Genomic DNA, 24086 nt, shown 5'->3' on the forward strand with positions numbered 1-24086 from the left:
TATACTCCTCCTAAATAAAATGAAGAGTATGTGTGTTTGCCAAGATTCCAGAGGGGGCTGGCTGCCTAGAGGAATAGGGAAGAGATGAGCAACAGGCTGTAGATCTTAAAGGTACTTGAAATGTGAACAGTTTTAAATTAATTTGTGGAATCCTCAATTATAGGAAGAAATGTAGAAAATAAATATCTGATTTTATCTCAAACATCAAAATGATAGGCCAAGGCCAGATAAACATATATTAATAGAATTAATTATGCATACATTTACGATTTGGTACATTTTATAACATTTTATTTTCCATCAGGGTCTGCAATCAGATCTGAAAAATAAAAATTAGGAGTTAATTTCTATTACTCTATAAATGACATCATCCTTTCCTTAAGGAAAAGATCCTGGGGGAAATTTTACCTATAGAGAGATGTGTTGAACATTGGTGGGATATTACTGTTTCCCAGAAAGGGAATTCATATTGCCTTTGAATTCCCCTTTATCACTATGGGTAAAGAGTCTTAATGACTTTTTTTTGTTTTACCTTCACACATTAAAAAATCTACTCTCAGATAACAACATTGTTAGAGAATGCAGAAGAAGGGTGAGCTGTACTTTATTGCTTTGCTCTTTTTGCCCTGTGAGTTAAATCTAATCTTTTTTGGTTATATGAACTAATTTTTTTTTTTAATTGGGGAATATTGGGGAACAGTGTGTTTTTCCAGGATGTCAAGTCATTGTTTTTCAATCTAGTTGTGGAGAGTGCAGCTCACTGACCCATGTGGGACTCGAATTGGCGACCTTGGTGTTTTGAGCACCGCGCTCTAACCACTGAGTGAACTGGTCACCCACTGGTGGCTCAGCTCCAAGTTCAAGCCGTTGTTTGCAATCTAGTTATGGAGGGCGCAGCTCACGGGTCCATGTGGGAATCAAACCGGCAACCCTGTTGTTCAGAGCTTGCACTCTAACCAACTGAGCCATCTGGCCGCCCCTAAAAGGTCTTTTAAGGCTCTTTAATCTGTCTAGAAAGGTCTCAATTGCCTATCTGCTATAAAAGAGTTAGCTTTCTAGTAATTTAGCTTATTAGTTGGTTCTTGAAATTTAGTTAAAATCTCTAGTAATTACTTGAAATATAATATGATAATGGCCTAATAGTAATGTAATATTAACAATTTCTGTTTATAATTTGAATTCTGTTATTGTAGACCACATTCTGTAAGGTGCTAATAAAAGTATTGTTTATATCAGTTTCCACTAACACTGACTTAAAATATGGCATTTTTAGAAATCTTTTTATAGTTAGTCTTTAGTAGATACTGTTTGATTAGATTTTCTTAACTTAAAATTTCTTTACCCAGGGAGAATGAAGCAATTTAGCTGTAGTACTATAAAGTTTGATAAATGGACTTTTTTTTTCTCTAGTGGAAAGGCATAGGAAGAAAAAAATCAATGCTGGGATTAACAGAATAGGAGAGCTGATCCCATGTTCCCCTGCACTGAAGCAGGTAAGAAGTCCATTCATATTTTCATTCATAACTTGTGAACAGATAATTCCTGTGGTTTCTCCGCTCAGATGATTATTTTTCTTCCCTGTCATTAATAGTTTTTTGGAGTTAATAATTGCCTCGTTGTTTTTCATTTGCTTAATTTTCTATATACCTATGTTTAATTCTTCCCACGCTTCCAACAGTCTTCCACTATAGTTTTCTACATGATCAAATGGACCATATAATTTCTAGATCTTTAAGATCATAAATTACTCAGTCCCATGATTATGTTTACATATGTGCCACTGTATTTACCAGGCATGTTTTAAATTTTCTGCCAATCATGTCCTTTACTATCTTAAATTCTTACTTAGAATTTTCTATGGATCTCTTCTTTATTTTACTCTCCATCTCCACTATTGCTTAAATCTCAGTGTTTTAAAGCTGACAGTTTTCCCTAATGAAGATAGCTTTTTGTTTCTTTTGATAAGTGAGGATAAAGTGTGCTCACTGAAAATAAAACAAAACAATAAAAATGGAAACAATGTGGAAGACATAAAAAAGTTTAAAAAATAAATTGACATCCCATTCCCAAGTTATAACTACTATTAAAAATGTTGTTACACATCTCTCCAGACATTGCTTTACGAATATATCTGTATAGTTTCATAACCTGCTTTGTCATTTTTACTCAGTGGTACACAGTAGACTTTTGGTTGTACATACCTTTCCTCATATGACTTCCTTCCTTCTTATAGTATTCCATTGTAGTGGGATATCAGAATTTGTGTTAGCCTTTTAAAATTAATTTTTAATTAAGTTAATATATACACATAGCAAATAGTACTAAAAAGCTTAAAACAACAAACATTAGTCTCCTGTTTACTGCTTCCCGATTCTAATATAGCCCTGTAGAAGCAATCATTCTCACCTGTTTCTTCTGGTATTTACCTTCATATTTTGAAATAACACGCATACATTAATGTATCTTATTTTCGACTTTATGTTTTATCTATTGACCTCCTGTTATGTTTTTCCGTTGGTTTCCCTTTGTCTAATCCTCCCAATATAATTCTACCACAACTTTTTATTAAATCGGTATTCGGTTTCTCTGTTATTAAGACTATAAATGTTGTTTATGGTTGAGCCAAGGAGTGTACTAAATTATATTTTATTACATATGTAACTTTAGCTTTTTTGGAGTTAATAATTACTCATTGTTTTTCATGTGCTTAATTTTCTATATACCTATCTTTAATTTTTTCCACACTTCCAACAGTCTCTTAGTACAGTTTTGACACACTCAAATGTACCACATAATTTCCATTTTTCCTTTTTTTTCCTTTGAGACTTTATTTCTGGAACCCTCTACCCTTCTTTTTCTATCTCAATTGGTTGGTCTCTTCCAACTGTTCTGTTTTTAATTTCAGCTTTCATATTTTTAATATCCAAGAGTCTTTTTCCTTATTCTTTTTGTTTCTTTACATACCATGTGTTTGTTTCATGTATGCAATATCATCTCATCTCTGAGAATGTTTTATAGGATTTGTTTTTTTTAAGTTTTCTTCTATTTTCTGTGTTGTCTTTCTTTCTTCTGATTTCCTTTTTTCCCCCTTTGTCTTGATGTTTTCTCTTTCTTTTTGGAGACTTTCCTTAAATGTTTAGTGATACTTAGTTGTTTTTTCATATTTGAGCATGAGGCATTAAATAGCTGATTCACTAGGCTTGTCTGTAGGTGGCCCTAACTATTGAGTGATTAGTGGGTGAACTAGTGTTGTTGTTGTAAAACTCAAAAATGTCAGTATTTGTAGCTTTTTTTGTTTTGGGATAGCTATTAATTTTTTTTATTTTCCAGAACAGAATCCTTTAGCCCCCTACCTAGGAGTAGGAATAGTGGCAACAGGAGTTTGCGGCTAGTTGCCATTATCCTGGGAGCTGGGTCAAGGAAATGGGTGCTGCAGAGTCTCATACTGTAGGAGGCAGAGTTACTTTACTCCCTGTTTTCACTCAGGAGCCTCATCTTGTTCATTTCTGTGCCAAGTCTCCCTGAGACTGAAATTTTATGGTTCACATTTCACAGAAAACAATCTTGTCTCCTGTGGTTGGGGCAGAAAGGGGAAGTCATCCAGCTGCATAGAATGTGTGTGTGGGGGTTGGTTCTTATTGCTGCATAGAAAGAGTCTTTCCCACCATTCTCCTCAATTTTAACCCCGTACCTCAGCCCACCTTCCGTGGTAGCTGGAGCGTCCCAGCCCTGAACTTGTCAGGCTTTTGGAGGACCAGATCAGTTTGCTGGCTTCTCAACACTATCTCCCTCAGAAACATCTTTAACTTCAGTTTTTTTTCATTCTGCCCTGCAGGGGGATACTTAGTCTTGCATAAATGTGTTTTAGTCTTTTTAAAGATGTACTTTCTGTTTCTTTAACAGTATAGCAAATTTAAGGGCAGGCACCATGTCTTCTGACTGTTTTTCTTCTTTCACATCTCAGTGTAAAGTAGCTGCTCACTAAATATTGGTGTTTGCCTAGTAAAATCTGATTTTCCTCTCTTGGCTTTCATTCCTACAAGTTTTTCTGAAAGAAACTTGTAGTCATTTTACTTCCTTTGTGTCCTAGAGTATGCAATAGAAGTCAGTGTGTGGCTCTCAGAGGCCAAGTAGATTTTCTTCACCGTGGGTCCATGTCCCCACCCCCACCTCAGCAGGGAGGCAGTAGGTGGGTATCATCAGGTTCTGCCTTTGTCTCCACTCTTGCTTTAAAACAGGACAGGATCAGTTTTCTCTCTCTAAATTGTTTTCCTGGGGGATATTGGGTCTCTCTGGGTGCTCGTTCTAAGGGCCCCAGAATAGTAACTTGCTAAACAAAGTCCTAAATCACTGATTCCTGCGTTTAAAGAGCTATTTGATAAAGTACTAGAGATATTTAATAATGTACATACTGGAGTAGAAGTTAAACATGCACTGCAGTGTTTTTAATAACTGAAGAATAAAAAACCAAAATGCTTCTGACACAGCTTAAATATTTATGAGTAATACACTGATAATAAAATAAATGAAATGAAATAACAAATACAGCCTTTAGAAAGTATAACATAGGGGCCGGCCCGGTGGCTCAGGTGGTTAGAGCTCCATGCTCCTAACTCCGAAGGCTGCCGGTTCGATTCCACATGTGCCAGTGGGCTCTCAACCACAAGGCTACCGGTTCAATTCCTCGAGTCCCGCAAGGGATGGTGGGCTCTGCCCCCTGCAACTAAGCAACTAAGATTGAACACGGCACCTTGAGCTGAGCTGCCGCTGAGCTCCCGGATGGCTCAGTTGGTTGGAGCGCGTCCTCTCAACCACAAGCTTGCCAGTTCGACTCTCGCAAGGGATGGTGGGCTGTGCCCCCTGCAACTAGTAATGGCAACTGGACCTGGAGCTGAGCTGCGCCCTCCACAACTAAGACTGAAAGGACAACAACTTGAAGCTGAATGGCACCCTCCACAACTAAGATTGAAAGGACAACAACTTGACTTGGAGAAAAGTCCTGGAAGTGCACACTGTTCCCCAATAAAGTCCTGTTCCCCTTCCCCAATAAAATCTTTAAAAAAAAAGAAAGAAAGTGTAACATAGATACAGATATCTTAAGTGCTGTATGGCAATATCTCCAAGATATATATATATATTTTTTTTTTATTGGGGAAGGGGAACAGGACTTTATTGGGGAACAGTGTGTACTTCCAGGACTTTTTTCCAAGTCAAGTTGTTGTCCTTTCAGTCTTAGTTGTGGAGGGCGCAGCTCAGCTCCAGGTCCAGTTGCCATTTATAGTTGCAGGGGGTGGAGCCTACCATCCCTTGTGGGAGTCAAGGAATTGAACTGGCAACCTTGTGGTTGAGAGCCCACTGGCCCATGTGGGAACCGAATCGGCAGCCTTCAGAGTTAGGAGCATGGAGCTCTAACTGCCTGAGCCACCGGGCCGGCCCAAGGTATATTTTTAAATTAAAAAAATAACATAACATACTGTTTATAATATCCTTCTGTCTGGTTTAAAGAATATACACATATATAGATCGGCACAGACTGTTTCTGGAAGGATACACAAGTAATTTTACAGTGGTTGCCTCTGGAAGGAGATCTGGAGAGTTAAAGCCAAAAGGATTGTTAGTTTTCATTATATATCCCTTAATATTATTTATATTTTTTTGCCATATGAACGTTATGTTTACAATTTTAAAAATTGTTAATTAAGAATAAAGAATAAAGGGACACTGACATAAAATGCAATCTTTTTGAAAAGCTTAGGAATGGAATATGCTGGGAGCATGACACCAACGCACAATCCAGTGACATTGTTTTCTCATCCTATTATTTGGAATAGCTTGTAGTTGTGGTTGACAGAGTAAAGAATAACATTAGAATCTAAAATGTTTACATGGTCTTGAAGGCCTTCCTTGGTCTCTTCTCCTCCTCTTCCACTATATACTTTGCTGCAGCCTCTCACCTCCTCACTGTTCCTCCAACATGCCACACAGAACCCTGCCTGAGCACCTTTGCTCTTGTCGCTTCTGCTCCCTGAACCCTCCAGATACTTCTTCCTTCAGGTCTGTGATCGAATGTCACCTTACAGAGAGGCCTTCCCCGACCTCCCTGCAAAAATAGATTATAGCAGTGTCTTAGTCATTGGAGGCTGTCATAAGGAAAATAACAGACTGGGGGACTTAAACAACTAAAATGTATTTCTCACAGTTCTGGAGGCTGGGAAGTCCAAGAGCAAGGTGTCAGCTGGGGCAGTTCCTGGTATGAGCTGTCTTCCTGATTATGTCCTCACATGACAGAGAGAGAGTGATCACCTCTCTCATGTCTTGTCTTCGAAAGACACTGATCGCATTTATGAGGGGTCTACACTCGTGACCTAATTAGCTTCCAAAGGCCCCCTCTCCAAATATCATCACATCAGTGATCAGTGTTTCAACATGAATTGCAGGGGGACACAAACATTCAGTCCATAGCACAACGTAACCTCTGCCATCTATCTGACCCCTCCTTACTCTACTTTATTTTTCTTCATAGCACTTATCACCACTTAATTTCACATAAATATACTGGGGGTGCCAAAAAAATGTATACAAGTCTTTGCAACTTTGGTCAACGTTGCTCAAGCAGTAGTTCACTGTAATCAGAAGTGTCTAGATGCTGATGGTAACCACTTTGAGCACCTCTTGTAATTGCAGAAGTAAAACGTGACTTGTATTCATCTTTTGTTATCGTTATATATTGAGTATTACAGTTTCAATACAGTTTTCCTTTCTTAAAATGTATGTACATTTTTTTGGCACCCTCATATGAATGTGTGTGTGCATTATTTATATAATGTATACACATTATATAATATATGCACATATATATTATATATGTTATATATATATACACACACATATATATACACACACATATGTGTGTGTGTGTGTGTGTGTATATATATATATATATATATATATATATAATAAATATATATATATGTAAAATTCCTCAAGGTCAGGAACTTTTCTGTTTTGTTTACTATATCCCTGGTGCTTAGACTAGAGCCTGACATATAGTAGATGCTCAATAAATACTTAGTAAATGAAAGATGAGCAGTAGAAGTTTTGAAATATGATGCCTTTTTAAAAATGTAAAAGATACCTATCACATATATGTGATAAAACCAAAACTTTAAGTTTCTTCTGGCAAGTTCTGACCCTTCAGTGAAACTTTTAAATGGTTAATTTTCTTTGGCAGAGCAAGAATATGATCTTGGACCAAGCCTTTAAGTATATAACAGAGTTGAAAAGGCAAAATGATGAACTCCTGCTTAATGGAGGAAACAATGAACAAGGTAAAGATCTTAAGATTCTTACTTTTTGTTATTTTTTTTCATGTTCAGGCCTTTGTGTTGCAGTGCAACTTAGGATACAGAAAGCTTTTTTGCCCCCAACCGTTATTAAGACCATGCATTCAGGGGAGACTAGTGTTGTAAATTAATTCATCTTAGTTTACCTCGTTTCCCCCTTCTGTGAGCAGCTGTAATCATGTAGGCATACATAATTTTGATGTTGGGCTCTTCTGTAGATTTCCTGTTTGTTTAACTCATGATGCAAATAGTATTGGATCTCCTTTATTCCAGTTGGATCATCCAGCTAGGGGAATCCCATAAGAGGATATAGGGCGAATCCTGCTCATTGTAACTTAAAAACAAGATAAAGAAATGTCTGTGCCAAGACTTAACTGTGAATTTACTCAAAAGGCCAAAACATTCAGTTCGTATTTGTTTATATTGTGTGTAATGTGTGTATCAGACTGCCTGATCATTTAATGATATTTGATTTTTAGATAGAGGTGAGTTTTTTTTTATGCTGTCAAATGAGTTTTCTTTTTCCACTTGAACTGGAGAAAAGGTTTTCTTATGACAGTTGGGGAATAAAAAAATCCCAGGCAAGTATAAAGCTCAGAGTGGAAGGCTAGTTTGAATTGCCCTTTATTTATGTCTCTGACAAGAGCAGAGAGAGAATTTCCTGTGACAACTCAGAAAGTCACATTAAAAGGAGAGAAACAAAGGCAGAATTTGTGAAAGTGAGGGCAGTGCTGGGCTGTGTTTATTGTAAGAAGCAGGAAGGACATTGGAAAGCATGTCCAGGAGGTCAGTCTTCAGAATTCTCTTTGTTTCCTTTTGGTTAGATGACAACCCTCACCTAGATCAACTGTCTGTTATGGTCCAGACTCTGTTTTATGCTTGTCAGGTAGTTAGGTGTATTGGTAACCATTTTGAGGCACCCCACAAAGGGACGTTAAGGCTAGAATGGTGTGTAGACTTTTCTAATGAGGACTACTTTGGTTTCACAGCCCCAAGGCTGAGGCAATCAAGTCATCTGAGGGAAAAGGCAAACTATTGAAAAAATACAGGTGGCATGGGGCTCAGGAAAAGCTGAACAGCCAGGCCAGGGGTTGGGGTACCACTTGAAGCAGCTTAAGTATGGCTATGTTGTCGTCTCTGTCATCATCCTTTCTTCGTTTTTTGTTTTTCAGTTTTTTTATTGGGATATATTGGGGAACAGTGTGTTTTTCCAGGACCCATCAATCGTTGTCTCTCAATCTAGTTGTGGAGAATGTAGCTCAGCTCCAAGTCCAGTCGCCGTTTTCAATCTTAGTTGCAGGGGGCACAGCCCACCATCCCATGCAGGAATTGAACCCGCAACCTTGTTGTGAAGAGCTTGCGCTCTAACCAACTGAGCCATTCAGCGCCCCCCCTTTGATTCTTTTTTGTGCGTCTGCTCTCTCTCCTTCTAACAGCTTCCTCCACATGCTCACCATCCACCTGACAGTCTAGAACCGTGGTCAGAGCAATAGCGTTGGGACTCAGGCCTACCTGGGTTTGTGTCTCAGTTTCGTTTACTCACTCAGTACCTTTGACAGTTACTTAACCTTTCCAAGTCTCAGTTTCCCTATTTTAAAATGAGGATAATCTTTGCATCGATCTGGTTGACGTTAGGCAAATTGTATAACTGCTCTGAGCCTTTATCTCACATCGGGAAATGGTGATGACAGTAGATGCTTCCCCTCTCCTGGTTGTTATAAAGATTAAAAAACATAATGCTAGGACCGTGTTTGAAGCAGTCAGTGCACCAACATGTGCAAGGTTCCAGCGCTGGTTTTGACCACCACATTACCCTTTTCTCACCCGAGGGTTGGCTCTGCCAAGCAGAATGTGCTTTTAAGGCTATTAACCAGGGTGGCCTTACATACGTAGCTGTGAGAGGGAAAGACTGTGCAGTAATTGTCACACAGAAGAAAGTACCTGACAAATTACTGGATTCCAGCACAGTGACTCACTTATTCAAGATAACGGAAAACATTGGTGTGTGATGACAGGAATGACAGCTGACAGCAGGTCCCAGGTACAGAAGGCACTCTGTGAGGCAGCAAATTGGAAACACAAGTATGGCTGTGAGATTCCTGTGGACTTGCTGTGTCAGAGAATTGCTGATATTTCTCAAGTCTGCACGCAGAATACTGAAATGAGGCGTCTTGCTTGCTGTATGATTTTAACTGGTGTAGATGCAGAACAAGGCCCTCAAGCAAACAGAAGTGATCCTGTGGGTTACTACTGTGGCTTTCAAGCCACTGCAGGAGGAGTTGAACAAACTGAGTCAACCAGCTTTCTAGCAAAAAAAGTGAAGAAGAAATTTGATTGGACATTTGAACAGACAGTGGAAACTGAGATTACATGCCTATCTACTGTTCTATCAGTTGATTTTAAACCTTCAGGAATGGAAGTTGGAGTAGTTACAGCTGAAAATCCTAAATTCGGGATTCTTACAGAAGCAGAGATAGATGCTCAGCTTGTTGCTCTAGCAGACACCAAACATTGCAGTTGGTTTACCAAATCCATGACGTCTCTGCCTGTGTGTTTGGTAACAACAGAGCGACATTATGGAGGCCTCTGGATTGAATAAGAAACCTCTCCCTTTGTAAATAAAAACAGTGCTTTTTTGGGGAAAAAAAGAGATTATGCTGGTAAAGCACTTAAAGTCTGGCACATAGTAAGTATTTGGTAAATATTATCTGCTATGGTTGTTGTTGTTATTATTACTATTATTATTAGTAGTAGTAGTGGCAGTAGTAGTAGTAATAGTGGTATATGACACAATAAAAGAAAAGTGCCAGGCATATATAATAGTAAGTGTGCAATAGTGAGAATTATTATTATTTGGTCCATAATAATTGTTCTTTAATTTCTGATGTCCATGGCACATTGGCATCTTTCTTCTGTGTCTGTTAGTTTAAATATCTGAGAAAAATAATCTGCTCGTCTCAGCTCATCCTTGTCCGAATAGAACTTCTCATTTCAGGCTGCCTCATACGGCATCGGCCTTGAGGATTGGCTGCCTTTGGCAGAGGGAGTGGGGAGAGGACCTACCACTATGGCAAAGCAGGTGGGGATGGCTGGGGTCACAGAGCATAAATCCCAGCAGCCAAGGCTGCCCCATTAGTAGGATCCATGGGTGAGGCTGTCTCCCTTAGAAAGGAGTAGAGATGTGAAGACATCTTCATTACTCAGTAGCATGCAGACATGGGCTCTTCCAAGGAAAATGCAAGTTTCCTTGCTGATGCTTTTCTCCGTGTTCTACCACTTTACTTCTTACATGTTCTGCTTGGTCTCTATTGTTTCCAAGGGTAAAATAGAAACCAGTTTAAAGCCATTTATAAAAGAGACTATCTATTAGCACTGTAAGGAATGCTAGCTGTTGTAGCATTTGAATGCTGTTATACTGATATTCAGTGTTATTTTCCTAGCATATTGCCATGATATCAGTATGTCTTCCCTACCTTTACCTTTGCAGCTGCCCTATTGGGAATTTTTGAATTTGGGATTTTGATATTCCTATATCATGAGTAATTTTACCTTTGAGTTGTTGACCTTCAAAGATACATACTTTTAAAAGTATGAGATAGAGGTTTGAGATGCCATTCTAAAAAGAAGAAAGAACTTGAATTAAAAAAGAGCTGAAGATTCTCAACTGAGGTTTTTAGAATGCTAGAATTAGAATTAGCAGTTTTAGTACACAGTTCTTTCTTAAGTTATTGTAAATACTGACATTTATAGGTAATTGTTTCATTTTTATTTTTAATATTGTAGCTGAAGAAATTAAAAAGCTACGTAAACAACTGGAAGAAATTCAAAAAGAAAATGGCCGATATATTGAATTACTGAAAGCAAATGACATATGCTTATATGATGACCCCACAATCCACTGGAAAGGAAATCTCAAAAACTCAAAGGTCTCTGTTGTTATTCCCGGCGACCAGGTTCAGAAAAACATTATTGTTTATTCCAATGGGAGTCAGCCTGGCGGAAACAGCCAGGGCACAGCTGTTCAGGGGATAACCTTTAATGTCGGTCATAATTTACAAAAGCAAACTGCCAATGTGGTGCCAGTACAGAGGACTTGCAATCTTGTGACTCCTGTGTCTATTTCTGGAGTTTACCCTGCTGAAAACAAGCCGTGGCATCAGACTACAGTTTCGGCATTGGCTGCCAACCAGCCTGTTCCTCTTTGTCTTCCTGCTACCATTTCTGCTCAAAATATTCTTGAGCTTTCCACCTCCGAAAGCGAATCAAGTGTGCTTGGTGCCACCAGTGGCTCACTGATTGCTGTCCCCATTGGGCCTGAACCTCACCAACATCGTTCCTTGCACACAAGTCTAAATGATCAAAACTCTTCTGAAAAGAATGGGCAAGAGAGCCCGAAATTATTGAAGAAAATGGTCCCTTGTGCCACAAGCATCCCTTCCAGCTCCTCAGCACCTGCCACTAAAGTGACTTATGGAGGCAAGTCCTGCCTGAGCACACAGGACTTCAGAAGTGATTTTCAAACCACTGTTGTTGTTTCAGTTCCCACCACCGTCTGCTCCCAGCCTCCCAGATCTGCAGGTGACTCTTGTGCAGTGAGCATTAGCAAGGGTGCAGGCTCGACAAGTGTTACGGCAGTGGTGGCCCCGTCTGCCCCTGGAGGAGGGAAGACTACCACTCCTGTAAGCGGTCTTTCTGCAAACCCTTTGGATAATGGTTGGACTCCTTCTTGTTCTTTGCCTTCTTCAGCTGTTAGTGCTTCAGATTTGAAAAACATTAATAGCCTTACCCGAATTTCCTCAGCTGGAAACACGCAGACAACGTGGACTACTTTGCAAATGGCGGGAAACACTATTCAGCCCTTAAGCCAGACACCGTCTTCTGCTGTGACTCCAGTATTAAATGAGTCTGGTACTAGCCCCACCGCAACCCACCACAGTAGACACGTGGCTACAGGCATCAACTTGAATAATTCCTTTCCAGCAGATGGGCAGCCAGTTGAGCAAGTAGTTGTAACCTTGCCTTCTTGTCCATCTTTACCTATGCAGCCACTAATTGCCCAGCCACAAGGTAAATCTCAGCCTCCAAAAAATATCCTTCCATTGAATTCAGCAATGCAAGTGATTCAGATGGCTCAGCCGGTCGGGTCAACTGTGAACGCAGCTCCAGCTAATCCAAACGTCATCATTCTTCAGCCGCCCAGCACCACCCCGTGCCCAACAGTTATGAGGGCAGAGGTTCCCAACCAAACTGTAGGTCAACAGATAGTAATCATACAGGCAGCTAATCAGAATCCTTTGCCACTCCTCTCAGCTCCACCTCCTGGTTCTGTTCGACTCCCTGTCAATGGAGCCAATGCTATAATAGGGTCGAATTCAGTGCAAAATGTTTCGACCCCACAAACTTTTGGAGGAAAGCATCTTGTCCACATATTACCAAGACCTTCATCTTTATCAACATCTAATTCAACACAAACTTTTTCTGTTACCATGTCAAACCAGCAACAGCCTCAAACCATTTCTTTAAATGGACAGCTCTTTGCTTTGCAGCCTGTGATGTCTTCATCAGGAACTACAAACCAAACCCCTATGCAAATTATTCAACCCACCACCAGCGAAGATCCAAATACCAATGTTGCCCTGAATACATTTGGCGCTTTGGCCAGCCTCAATCAAAGCATATCACAGATGGCTGGGCAAAGCTGTGTACAACTGTCTCTTAGCCAGCCTGCCAATCCCCAAATTGCTGCAAATAGTCAAACCACCCCAGCTAACTGTGTTTCATTAACAGCAAGTGTAGCATCACCCATGACAACAGAGAATTCAGCCACACTACCCAGTATTTATAATCTTGTGACTGCCCCCTCAGTAAACACTGTAGCTTGTTTGCCTAACGTGAAGTCAAAAAGGTTGAATAAGAAGCCGGGTGTCAAGAAACACTTAGCCTCTAGCAAGTCGGCCTGCTCCCTGAACCCAGTCCGAGATGTGGGCAAGGCAGATGGCCCCAGCACTGGAGGCTCAGCAGAGCCACCTTGTGACGATGGGCTGCTGGAAAACCCTCCTGTTGTGTTACCATCTGTCACTATGTCCCAGGCAAAGAGTGTTGTAAGTGTTTCTGGTTCCCATTCTCTGGATGGTCTGCATTCTGAGTCGGCGATACCTGAGTCTGTATCCAAATCTAAGGCACCAGGAGAGTCTAACTCACCCTCACAAGAGTCAGTAACAAATGAACATTTTGCAGTGGCCCCTACAAAATCCAAAGATTCTACCCCCATTTTGCAACGAGAGACATCTCAGGATAAGACACCAACTAGTTTGGCATTGTCAGATGCTGCCAAATCCTGTACTTCAGCCAATGTGTTGATTCCATCTCCAAATGATCCCCACATTTTGGTTCCTCAGGTTTCTGGTTTATCATCTACCACGAGCACTACAAGTACTGACTGTGTTTCTGAGGTAGAAATCATTGCTGAACCTTGCAGGGTTGAGCAAGATTCATCAGACACAGTGCAAACCACAGGTCTCTTCAAGGGCCAAGGTTTAACGGCATTGCTATCTGGTCTTGCAAAAGAAAAAGACCCTCAGAAATCTCTGTCAGTCCAGGTGGACCATCCTGACTTTTCTCCAGAAAATTCTAAAATGGTGGATTCAAGTGTTGATTTACATCCCAGACAGGAGCTGTTGCTGATGAACAGTGATGATAGAGACCCAGGACAGCCTCCTTCCTGTACCCCGGATCAGGAGGTCATTCATGGTTCTTTACTCACCAGTAGGCAGTCTGACTCTCCCATGTCAACCAGCTCTGGCAGTAGTCGTAGTTTCTCAGTTGCATCCATGCTTCCTGAAACAGCTAGAGAGGATGTCACCAGCCATGCAACAGTTAATACCTGTGACAACTGTACCTTCACAGAGCAAACTGACATAGTCGCTCTTGCAGCAAGAGCTATTTTTGACCAGGAGAACCTTGACAAGGGAAGAGCTGGCACTCAGGCTGATGTAAGGGAAGTGACTTCAAAGCCCTCTGAAGCATCATCTTTAGAAGGAGACCAGCCGTTCAAAACACAGATCTCTAAAGATAGTGGCCCAGGACAGGCAGAAGCAACACCAAGTGAATTTAATTCTCAGGATTCAGTTGAAGCAACTGTGAATAGGCCCCTAGAAAAACCAAGTTGTTCTGTAGGAATTAAAACATCAAATGCCTCTTTACAGGTTTCGACTTCTCAGCCACCGAGCATCACCAGTTTAAGTGTGAATAATCTGATCCATCAAAGCAGCGTCAGCCATCCTCTCGTCAGCTGTGCTGGTTTACCCCAAACTACAGAGCAAACAACTGTTCCTGCTACGGTTAATCTGACTGTTTCATCTAGCTCCTATGGCAATCAGCCTCCTAGACCATCTCTGATGACTGAATATTCCCAAGAACAGCTAAACACTCTGAGTGGTACCATACCGAATCCACAGATTCAAGAGCCACTCTTAAAGCCAAGTCATGAAAGCCGTAAAGACTCTGCTAAGCGTTCTGTCCAAGATGACCTTCTGCTGTCTTCAGCTAAACGTCAAAAGCTGTGTCAGCCAGCCCCCCTCAGGCTTGAAGGTATGTCCCTGATGAGCCAAACTCCAGACACTATTTCTGATCAAACGCAAATGATGGTAAGTCAGATGCCTCCCAATTCTTCCAACTCTGTTGCGCCTATTAGCACCCCAGCACATGGAGATGGCCTCACACGATTATTTCCACCTAGTAACAACTTTGTGGCCCCTGCATTGAGGCAAACTGAAGTGCAGTGCGGTTCTCAGCCTTCAGTTGCTGAGCAGCAGCAAACCCAGGCCAGTCAACATCTACAGGCCCTGCAACAGCATGTGCCAGCTCAGGGGGTGTCTCACCTGCATAGCAACCATCTCTACTTAAAGCAGCAGCAGCAGCAGCAGCAGCAGCAGCAGCAGCAGCAGCAGCAGCAGCAGGCAGGGCAGTTACGAGAGAGGCATCACTTATATCAGCTGCAGCATCACATAGCTCATGCAGAGACCTCTGTCCACTCTCAGCCCCATAATGTCCACCAACAGAGAACTCTGCAACAGGAAGTTCAGATGCAGAAGAAGAGGAATCTTGTTCAGGCCACTCAGGCCTCACAGCTTTCCTTACAATCAAAGCACCATGGAACTGACCAGTCCCGCCCCAAGAGTGGTCAGCCACATCCCCACCATCAGCAGATGCAGCCACAGATGCAGCAACACTTTGGAAGCTCCCAGCCAGAGAAGAGCTGTGACAACCCTTCAACTAGCCGGAACCACCATAACCATCCCCAGAACCATCTCAGTCAAGATATCATGCACCAGCAGCAGGACCTTGGGAGCAGGCAGCAAGGTTCAGGCGTATCTTCTGAACATGTATCTGGGCATAATCCAATGCAGAGGCTCTTGACATCCAGAGGCATAGAGCAGCAAATGGTGTCCCAGCCGAGTATTGTGACTAGACCTTCAGACATGACCTGTACTCCGCACAGGCCAGAGAGAAATAGAGTTTCAAGTTATTCGGCTGAGGCACTCATTGGAAAGACATCTTCTAATTCAGAGCAGAGAATGGGTATATTGATTCAGGGTTCTAGAGTTTCAGATCAGCTTGAAATGAGAAGTTATATTGATGTTCCCAGAAATAAGAGTTTGGCCATTCATAATATGCAGGGTCGTGTGGACCATACAGTTGCCTCAGAGATCCGCCTTTCTGACTGTCAGACATTTAAACCAAGTGGAGCCAGTCAGCAGCCCCCGGGTAATTTTGAAGTACAGTCTTCAAGAAATAATGAAATAGGTAACCCTGTGTCTTCATTGAGGAGTATGCAGTCCCAGGCTTTTCGAATTAGTCAAAACCCTGGTCCACCACCAATCGACCGCCAAAAGAGATTACCTTATCCACCAGTTCAGAGCATCCCAACAGGAAATGCAGTCCCACCAAGGGACAGTGAAAACACGTGTCATCAAAGTTTCATGCAGAGTCTGCTTGCCCCTCACCTTGGTGATCAGGTCATTGGGAGCCAGAGATCACTTTCAGAACATCAAAGGAATACACAGTGTGGTCCATCCCCTGCAATTGAATATAATTGCCCCCCAACTCACGAAGGAGTCCATATTAGAAGAGAGACTGAGAATCAGAATAGGGAAAGTTGTGACATGTCCCTAGGTGCAATTAACACCAGGAATAGCACCTTGAATATCCCTTTCTCGAGTTCTTCTTCCTCAGGAGATATTCAAGGTCGGAACACAAGCCCCAATGTTTCTGTACAGAAGTCCAATCCCATGCGGATCACTGACAGTCATGGGGCCAAGGGCCACATGAACCCTCCTGTCACAACGAACATGCATGGGGTTGCGAGGCCAGCCTTGCCACATCCGTCCGTGTCTCATGGAAATGCTGATCAGGGGCCTCCTGTACGTCAGACTAATTCTTCAGTTCCCCAGCGATCAAGACATCCTTTGCAAGACAGCAGTGGTTCCAAAATCCGTCAGCCTGAAAGGAATCGTTCTGGAAACCAGAGGCACACTAATGTCTTTGATCCAAGTCTTCCCCACCTCCCTCTGTCTACCAGTGGCAGTATGATCCTTGGACGCCAACAGCCCACTACAGAAAAGAGAGGAAGCATCGTTCGCTTCATGCCTGACAGCCCACAAGTACCTAATGAGAATTCGGCACCTGACCAGCATACACTGTCACAAAATTTTGGTTTTCCTTTTATCCCCGAGGGTGGCATGAATCCACCAATCAATGCTAATACTTCTTTCATTCCACAGGTCACTCAGCCTAGCGCCACTCGAACTCCAGCCCTCATTCCTGTAGATCCCCAAAATACTCTACCTTCCTTCTATCCCCCGTACTCTCCTGCTCATCCTACACTGTCCAATGATATTTCGATCCCCTATTTTTCAAATCAAATGTTCTCAAATCCTAGCACAGAGAAGGTAAACAGTGGAAGTTTAAATAACCGATTTGGATCAATTCTATCTCCTCCAAGACCTGTTGGCTTTGCTCAACCAAGTTTTCCTCTTCTCCCTGATATGCCACCAATGCACATGACCAACTCTCACTTATCCAATTTTAATATGACATCTTTGTTTCCAGAAATAGCTACAGCTCTTCCTGATGGCTCAGCAATGTCACCTTTGCTTACAATAGCAAACTCCTCTGCCTCTGACTCTTCCAAACAGTCCTCAAACAGACCTGCCCACAACATAAGCCATATTTTAGGTCATGACTGCAGTTCAGCTGTTTAAATACCGACGGACTAAACATAAATGTAATGGGTGACCTAATATAACATAAATGTAATGGGTGATCTGTGTGTGCATTCACACATATGCGCACATGAAGAGAGATCGTGTGTGTGTGTGTGTGTATGTGTCTGTATAATCAATTTCCAGTTATCTTCTGAATGTAAGAAGGCCATGTCAGAGATGATACGAATACTGGATTGTCAAAAACAAATTATCATTCATTTTAAGCTGCATGGTGTGCTTTTTAAGTTTTCCAAGGAGATTCACATTTTCAAGTTTGATTTGTAATCTTATATTCCCTAAATATTAATCAGTTGGGGGAGATCATTTTGTTGTGGGCTGGGTAGTAAAAAGGAACCTAGATTTTAAACTTGATTGTCGATAATTTGTAAAATAGTTGAAATAGTTGAGTTGCTCTCCAAAATTACAGATGGTTTAACATAACATGATGGCTTGTAACCAAATGCTGGCTGACGTCAGCAGCTAGAACAGTTTCTTACCCATGGAGAGTGTTGAATTAGTATCGAATGAATGTCCATAGTTAAAGTCAAGCAGTTAAGCAAATAAATGAGTTGTTTAATCAGCCGTCATCCCCAAGATTTGGCTTAGGTAGAGGCTGCTGTCTTAATTATAACAATTCAAAATTATCTGAATTTCATGTCCTGTTCTTCAGATTAGGGAGCCATGCTATCCTTTAATGTGCCAAGATCCTTTAAAGCAAAGGTCTTCCTTAAACAGCCTTAAAAGTAGAAAGCTTCAAAGAAAAGTATATAGCTGTTCTCCATTTTGCATCAGGCCATAAGGATAAGAGCAGTTGTATTGTGGAGTTTTGCATGTGTTCGGTTAAAGATTGTTGTTTCATCAATTGAGTTTTGTTTTTGTATTCTCTCTTCCTTCTATTTATTGATCTGGAAATGAATCCTCTTACATTTGTTTAATCAGTAGGGACTGATCAGTTAGTGTGTTTGGAATCTACACAATTACTTGAGCCTTACTTTTTAAATATTTCTGAGCAGAGTCTTAAGCTCTCATTATTTTCATTTACTGATATTTATATTTAAAATATGGCGTTGTATATTGCATTATTATCCTTCATAGTAGAATTATAATGAGAAGATGAATTCGTTCATTGTTTTTCCTGATGGTAGATGTGAAATGGTGCTTCAAAAAAATTGTTTTTGTGTATGTCTGTGTGTATGTGTGTGTGTGTGTGTGTACACAGACATCGATTTTAAAGTATAAACTGGTCATTTAAAAGTAGACCTGCCATCTGAAAATGGGAAATTGAGACCTGAGACCTGCTGAAGTATAGAAAAGCTTGATGTAGAGGTTTTAAAAATCCCCACTGAAGTTAATAAACATACATACATACATATGTGTATATATATGATCATATAATGAATTTTGAAAACTTAAAAAAGGAGACAACTGTATATTCTCAAACCCACTACTTTTTGTTGTTATATTCTGCCAAAAATGAGATGGAGTGGGAGAGATGCATATAAATTATTCTGTCTGCTCTGTTAACAAAGTGAACCCAAGGACCAGCATTTCTTCCCCCTCCTTAAAAAAGCCTCCTGGGGCTTGGTTAGAGCAGTGAACACCGAATACCTCTTCTAAAGACTCAGCAAAAGAGTCATCTGTGCCTCTTCAACTGTTCTTACCAAACTTTCCTATCCTGCTGCCAACTGAAGCAGCTTCCTGGGGGTAAAATTTATATATATATATAAATTTTATATATATATATATAAAATACACACACACACAAAGAAAAAAACACACCAAAACAAAACAAGAACTGTATTTTCTTCCTTCAAAATGGTCATGGGAAGGAATAGGAGAGCTTCATGAATAAGTTAACAAGACCACAGATAAACACATAAATTAAGTTAAAATTTAGTTGAGAAAAATGTGAGTTTTATGACTTGTTTTTTAATTGTCTTAACTGAGTTTTAAGCTTTAACATTCAAATTTTCCTTTGTACTTGAAAGGTCCAATATGCCAATTTCAAGAAGGAGAGTTTTCAATATTTGGACTATTTATTCTCCCTTGCTTGTTCTCTCTCTCTCTCTCTCTCTCTCTCTCTCTCTCTCTCTCTCTCTCTCTCTCACACACACACACACACACACACACACACACACACAGAGAGAGCACAGTGGCTAATGAGTTCTGAAGAGCTGGGGGCTGTTAGGTATAATTTGAACTAAGTGAACAGGCTAAGGAGAAGCCCGATTTGAACATTGCAATGGAAAGGCCTCAAAGCCTGCAACTTTCAGATACTTCTCTGTTGCATTGATTTTATTTTTCTGCTCAGCTCTGTTCAGAGGTAGCATTTACATTTTTCAGAGCTTTCATTCCAAGCCTATAATAGTTTGATCCCAAACGAGTCTTTACCCCTAAGTAAGCTTATTTGACCATCCAAGGAAAGTTGCTGTGACCATCTGCAAATAATTTGGCTCTTGCTTACATGTAGCTCTAATTGTCTTACAGAAATGAGCATATATATAAGTATTTTATACATGAACTCAATTCTGAAAGTGTTCAGAGCATAGAAATCTTATTTGATTTACCAGCAGTATTAAGTATTTGATAATTAGATCTGCAATATTTTGGTGAGGAAATTTATTATTTAATATCTAGCAATCTCTGGATATAATTTTTTGATGGGAATGGCAGAGAACATAGTCAATTTTGCTTATAGTGAATTTAATGTTGGCTTGCTAATATATGACTATAGAATGGAAAAACATTTCCACAAATAATTTTGTAATTTCTGGAAATGCACAAACTTATGTATGAGTTATAAGTGAGAGTCACCGATTAAATCATTTCTCTCTTAGTGTTATTGATCACATAGAGTCAGTTACTGATGTGGTTGATTCTTCTGAACATTCATCACAGTAACTTCTAATGAAGTGAAAAATTTCTGATTTTTCATCATGTATAAACTTGTAATGTGTCAATCATGGATAAAAGAAATGAAGTTTGATATTCTTTTGTTGTTGTTGCATACAGGTTGTTTTGGGATGTTTTGTACCCCTGCAGGAAATTTGTTTTTACTTTAAGACCTTTTGGGGGGTACCAGAGATGGCACCTTTTTTCTAAGTAAGGACTAAGAATTCCAGAGTGATCATGCTTTATAAAATTTTGCATATCAGAACTGTGAGAGAAGAATGAGGAGGGAATGTTCTTTTGTAGGGTGAACTGCAATGAGGATCAACTTTTAAAATCAGCCTTTTTAAATACAAAATTATTTAAACATTTTCAAGATAATTGATTTGCCTTGCTCTTCTAGCATTAGCCATTTCATGGAGAGGCTAAAATTTATACTCCAAAAAAAGAAAAAAAAAGTGGAAACACATTAATGGGAGTAAAATTTTAAAAATTTGAGAAAGGGAAAAGACTTACAGATATGCATCATCTTAGCTTTGTCCTTTCTTTGATACATAGGTACCTAGGCTCTTACTTTCTTCCATCTGCTCCATGTCCAACAGGAGGCAGAAAACCTGGTCATTTCTTTAGCATGATGATTTCTCCTTTGCCTTGAAACATTTATTGGGCACACCATCTATTGTATGACAGGAAGTCATATCCCCAAATCAGTTTTTCCCAATTCCTGGCTTTGGGAACCACTGTCTCCTACTTTGTTAAGGGGCAATAAGAATTTCTTGAAACCAAGTAGTTCAAAATTTATTTAAAATATTTACTGTGCCATATAGCTCTTTCTTGTTTTCATAAGCTTTTTTTTTTTTTTTTTCCTCATGGAAGAGTGAAGGAAGGGCAAAGGTGGTACCAAAAGATGGCTTTGGGTTGATATCCTTAGGAACCTGGAAGTCGTTGTAATTCTGTTGTCTATATAAATCCTCCCTTAGCTGGAGATAATTGCCTATGGCTAAGTACATCCAGAGTGCAATAGTAATAGGCAGATAAACTCGTATGAAGTTCATCTGTGAGTGATGATTTTATGATACTTGTATGCAAATTAAAGGCCAGAAAATAGTTTCTTCTCATGATACCCTTTTGGCTGAATGCTACCATTTCTCCTTCCCCAGAGTTCAACAGAAAAGGGTCCTTATTTGGACCTGCCATACTCTCCCACATTTTATACTTCCTGTATGAGCCTGAGGGTGTTTCTACTATAGTCTGTGGGGGACATCAAATTTGGATTCAGGCAGTCCAGATATGCCATGAAGTGTTGAGGACCTTCTTGGACACAGCGTTTTAGTCCTGCCCACAGGCCTCTGCCCTGGTACTGCACTTTACCTGAAACTGTGCCTCTGGTCCTAAGACCAGCCATTGGAACATATGACTCACCCACTCCTCTGTTATAGCAAAGGACCAGCCGGGATGGTACAAGTCAAGTAACCAAACACCTAGAAGACAAGTACAGCTCATGTTTCTCACTGTTGCCTTATTCTCTGAGCCATCTTTGGTGCCGATCTTGTAAAAAACTTTCTAGGTAGAAGCAAAACTTTTAAACTCAGAGCTTGTATGTGGTGGCCATCCAGCATCCTTATTTCTAGATTTGCACAAGCCCTAGCAACCATAATCTTCTGGTACATGTATGTGTTCAGATGCTACCTAAACATGAGCCAACTTGGGTTGAAAATGTTGGGGATAATATCCAAATTGGTATTATTTTGGATGACTATGTAATCTTCAATAGAGATGAGACGTAGAAGGTAACTATCTGTAATCTAACCTTTTATAAAAAGACGATCATGCTTTTTTTCTTCTCACTTGTGTGTATAGTTATACATCATGCTATGTCACAGGAACTTAATGTTTACTCCATGTAGATCCCCTCTTCACTTTTCTGGATCTCTGTCCCTCATGCCGTAAGTCTTAAAACCATTTTTCATCTGTGAGGTCACTGAGGCACTGGACTTGACTATATTGGTAACCTTCAAGGGGAGTTGAACTGTTGATCTTCCAAGAAGAAAGGGACCAGACAGTGTTGCTTAAAATGCTGCAGTTGTGTTACTGTGAAGAAAACGATTTGCTTCCACTTTCAGCAGGCCATATATATATTCATTTTGGTAAAATAGGTGGAAAAATCTGAGAACATAATTACCTTCACAAATTATTTATAGATACACTGGGTGAGAAGCTTACTGTAGGGCAGTCACCAGAAAAAACCTAACTGTAGTGCTTTCAACAGTGTAATATTTGTCTCTATTTGTATGCCAGCGATGTCTGCTGTGCACAGTGTCCTATTACTGTAAATCACCTGGTTTATAATTCTAATGGGAACTAATTTGTTTTGTAATGGAATCCAGAGCAGATATGTATAATATGATCAGGATTGTCCGACAGTTGTAAATAAGAATAGGTCCTGTTTATTTTGACATCTTTTTACAAATGCATTGTATTAGGGTGTGAATATTCTGAACCATGCTCTTGTTTAAAGTTTTGAAATTTTTATTGGTAAATGTAACATTTTAATGGTTGTAATAATTATTTGTATAGATATGAATATAGTATTTTATTTAAGAAAATAAACTTTGCATTTTTGCATTGTGAATTCTGTCTTCTGATCATTGCATGTGCCACCTCCAACCTGGTATTAAAACAGCTCCTCTTGGACACTCAAGTCTTACATTCAAGTTATCTTTAAATTTTGCCAAAGTGTCTGAAAATGATACCATGACACATTTCCTCTGACGATTGTGTTCTTGGTCAAAGAATCAACCTCAAATCATAGTTACGATCACTGCTATATTGTTAGAACAAACTACACCTCTATGCTTATTGTAAAAAGTAAAATTAGAATTTCAGATCTGGAAGAGTATTGAGAAATGATTTAGTTTACACCTCCTTGCATAAACTGAAGCACAGAACTTTGGGACAAGAGTTACACTTTCATTACAGCCACGTCAACTTGGTCACATCGCACAAGCATGAAGCTTGAGGGGTGAAAACATGTTGCAGAAGAACTTGTGCAGGATAAAGCTACATAAAGCTTAAATGCCTATAAATCAAGCAATTCATTGTTTAGGGATAGCCTACAGATGTGGTGAACATTATCAATTAAGGTAAAGCTAACCCTGAAGTTCAGGATAATGGACACTTTTTCTTTTAATTATTAGTTTTAAGTGTACAAAACAATGTAATAGACATTTATATCCCTCACCCAGTCATAACCCCCCTCCCCCAATCTACTACCCCTCTGACATCGCATCCAGCTGTTACATTCCACTATCTCTATTCCTTGTGCTGTACTCTGCTTCTTGTGACCATATATATATAATTATAGCTGACATTCAGTATTCAGCTTCAGCTTCAGGTGTACATCACAGTGGTCAGGCATCTACACCGTCCATGAAGTGGTCTCCCTAGTAAGTACAAATGTCGGTTGGATACCCTACCAAATCTTTACGACATTATTGATTACATTCCCCAAACTGTCCTTCGTATCCCCGTGGCAGTCTTGTGGTTACTGATTGTGCTTTCTAATCCCCTCACCTTCTCCCTCATCCTC

The 24086-nt window shown here is 40.1% G+C and overlaps 1 protein-coding gene and 1 pseudogene across 2 annotated transcripts in view; both read left to right on the top strand.

Annotated features, from left to right (window-relative positions):
• USF3 (upstream transcription factor family member 3) overlaps positions 1-23129 on the top strand; it is a 42710-nt gene extending 19581 nt beyond the window's left edge. Inside the window, exons 5-7 of one of the 2 annotated variants that reach the window (XM_074331741.1) lie at positions 1411-1493; positions 7232-7328; positions 11127-23129. In XM_074331741.1, coding sequence (XP_074187842.1) covers positions 1411-1493; positions 7232-7328; positions 11127-17605 — 6659 coding nt within the window. In that variant the 3' untranslated portion in view covers positions 17606-23129. The remainder of the gene's footprint in view (positions 1-1410; positions 1494-7231; positions 7329-11126) is intronic. The other variant, XM_074331744.1, reaches the window with a different exon arrangement.
• On the top strand, positions 7337-9965 carry LOC109448987 (proteasome subunit alpha type-6; annotated as a pseudogene).
• Positions 23130-24086: the final 957 nt, after the last annotated feature.

Source organism: Rhinolophus sinicus, linkage group LG01 (assembly GCF_036562045.2).
Source record: "Rhinolophus sinicus isolate RSC01 linkage group LG01, ASM3656204v1, whole genome shotgun sequence".
NCBI classification, from domain to species: Eukaryota; Metazoa; Chordata; class Mammalia; order Chiroptera; family Rhinolophidae; genus Rhinolophus; species Rhinolophus sinicus.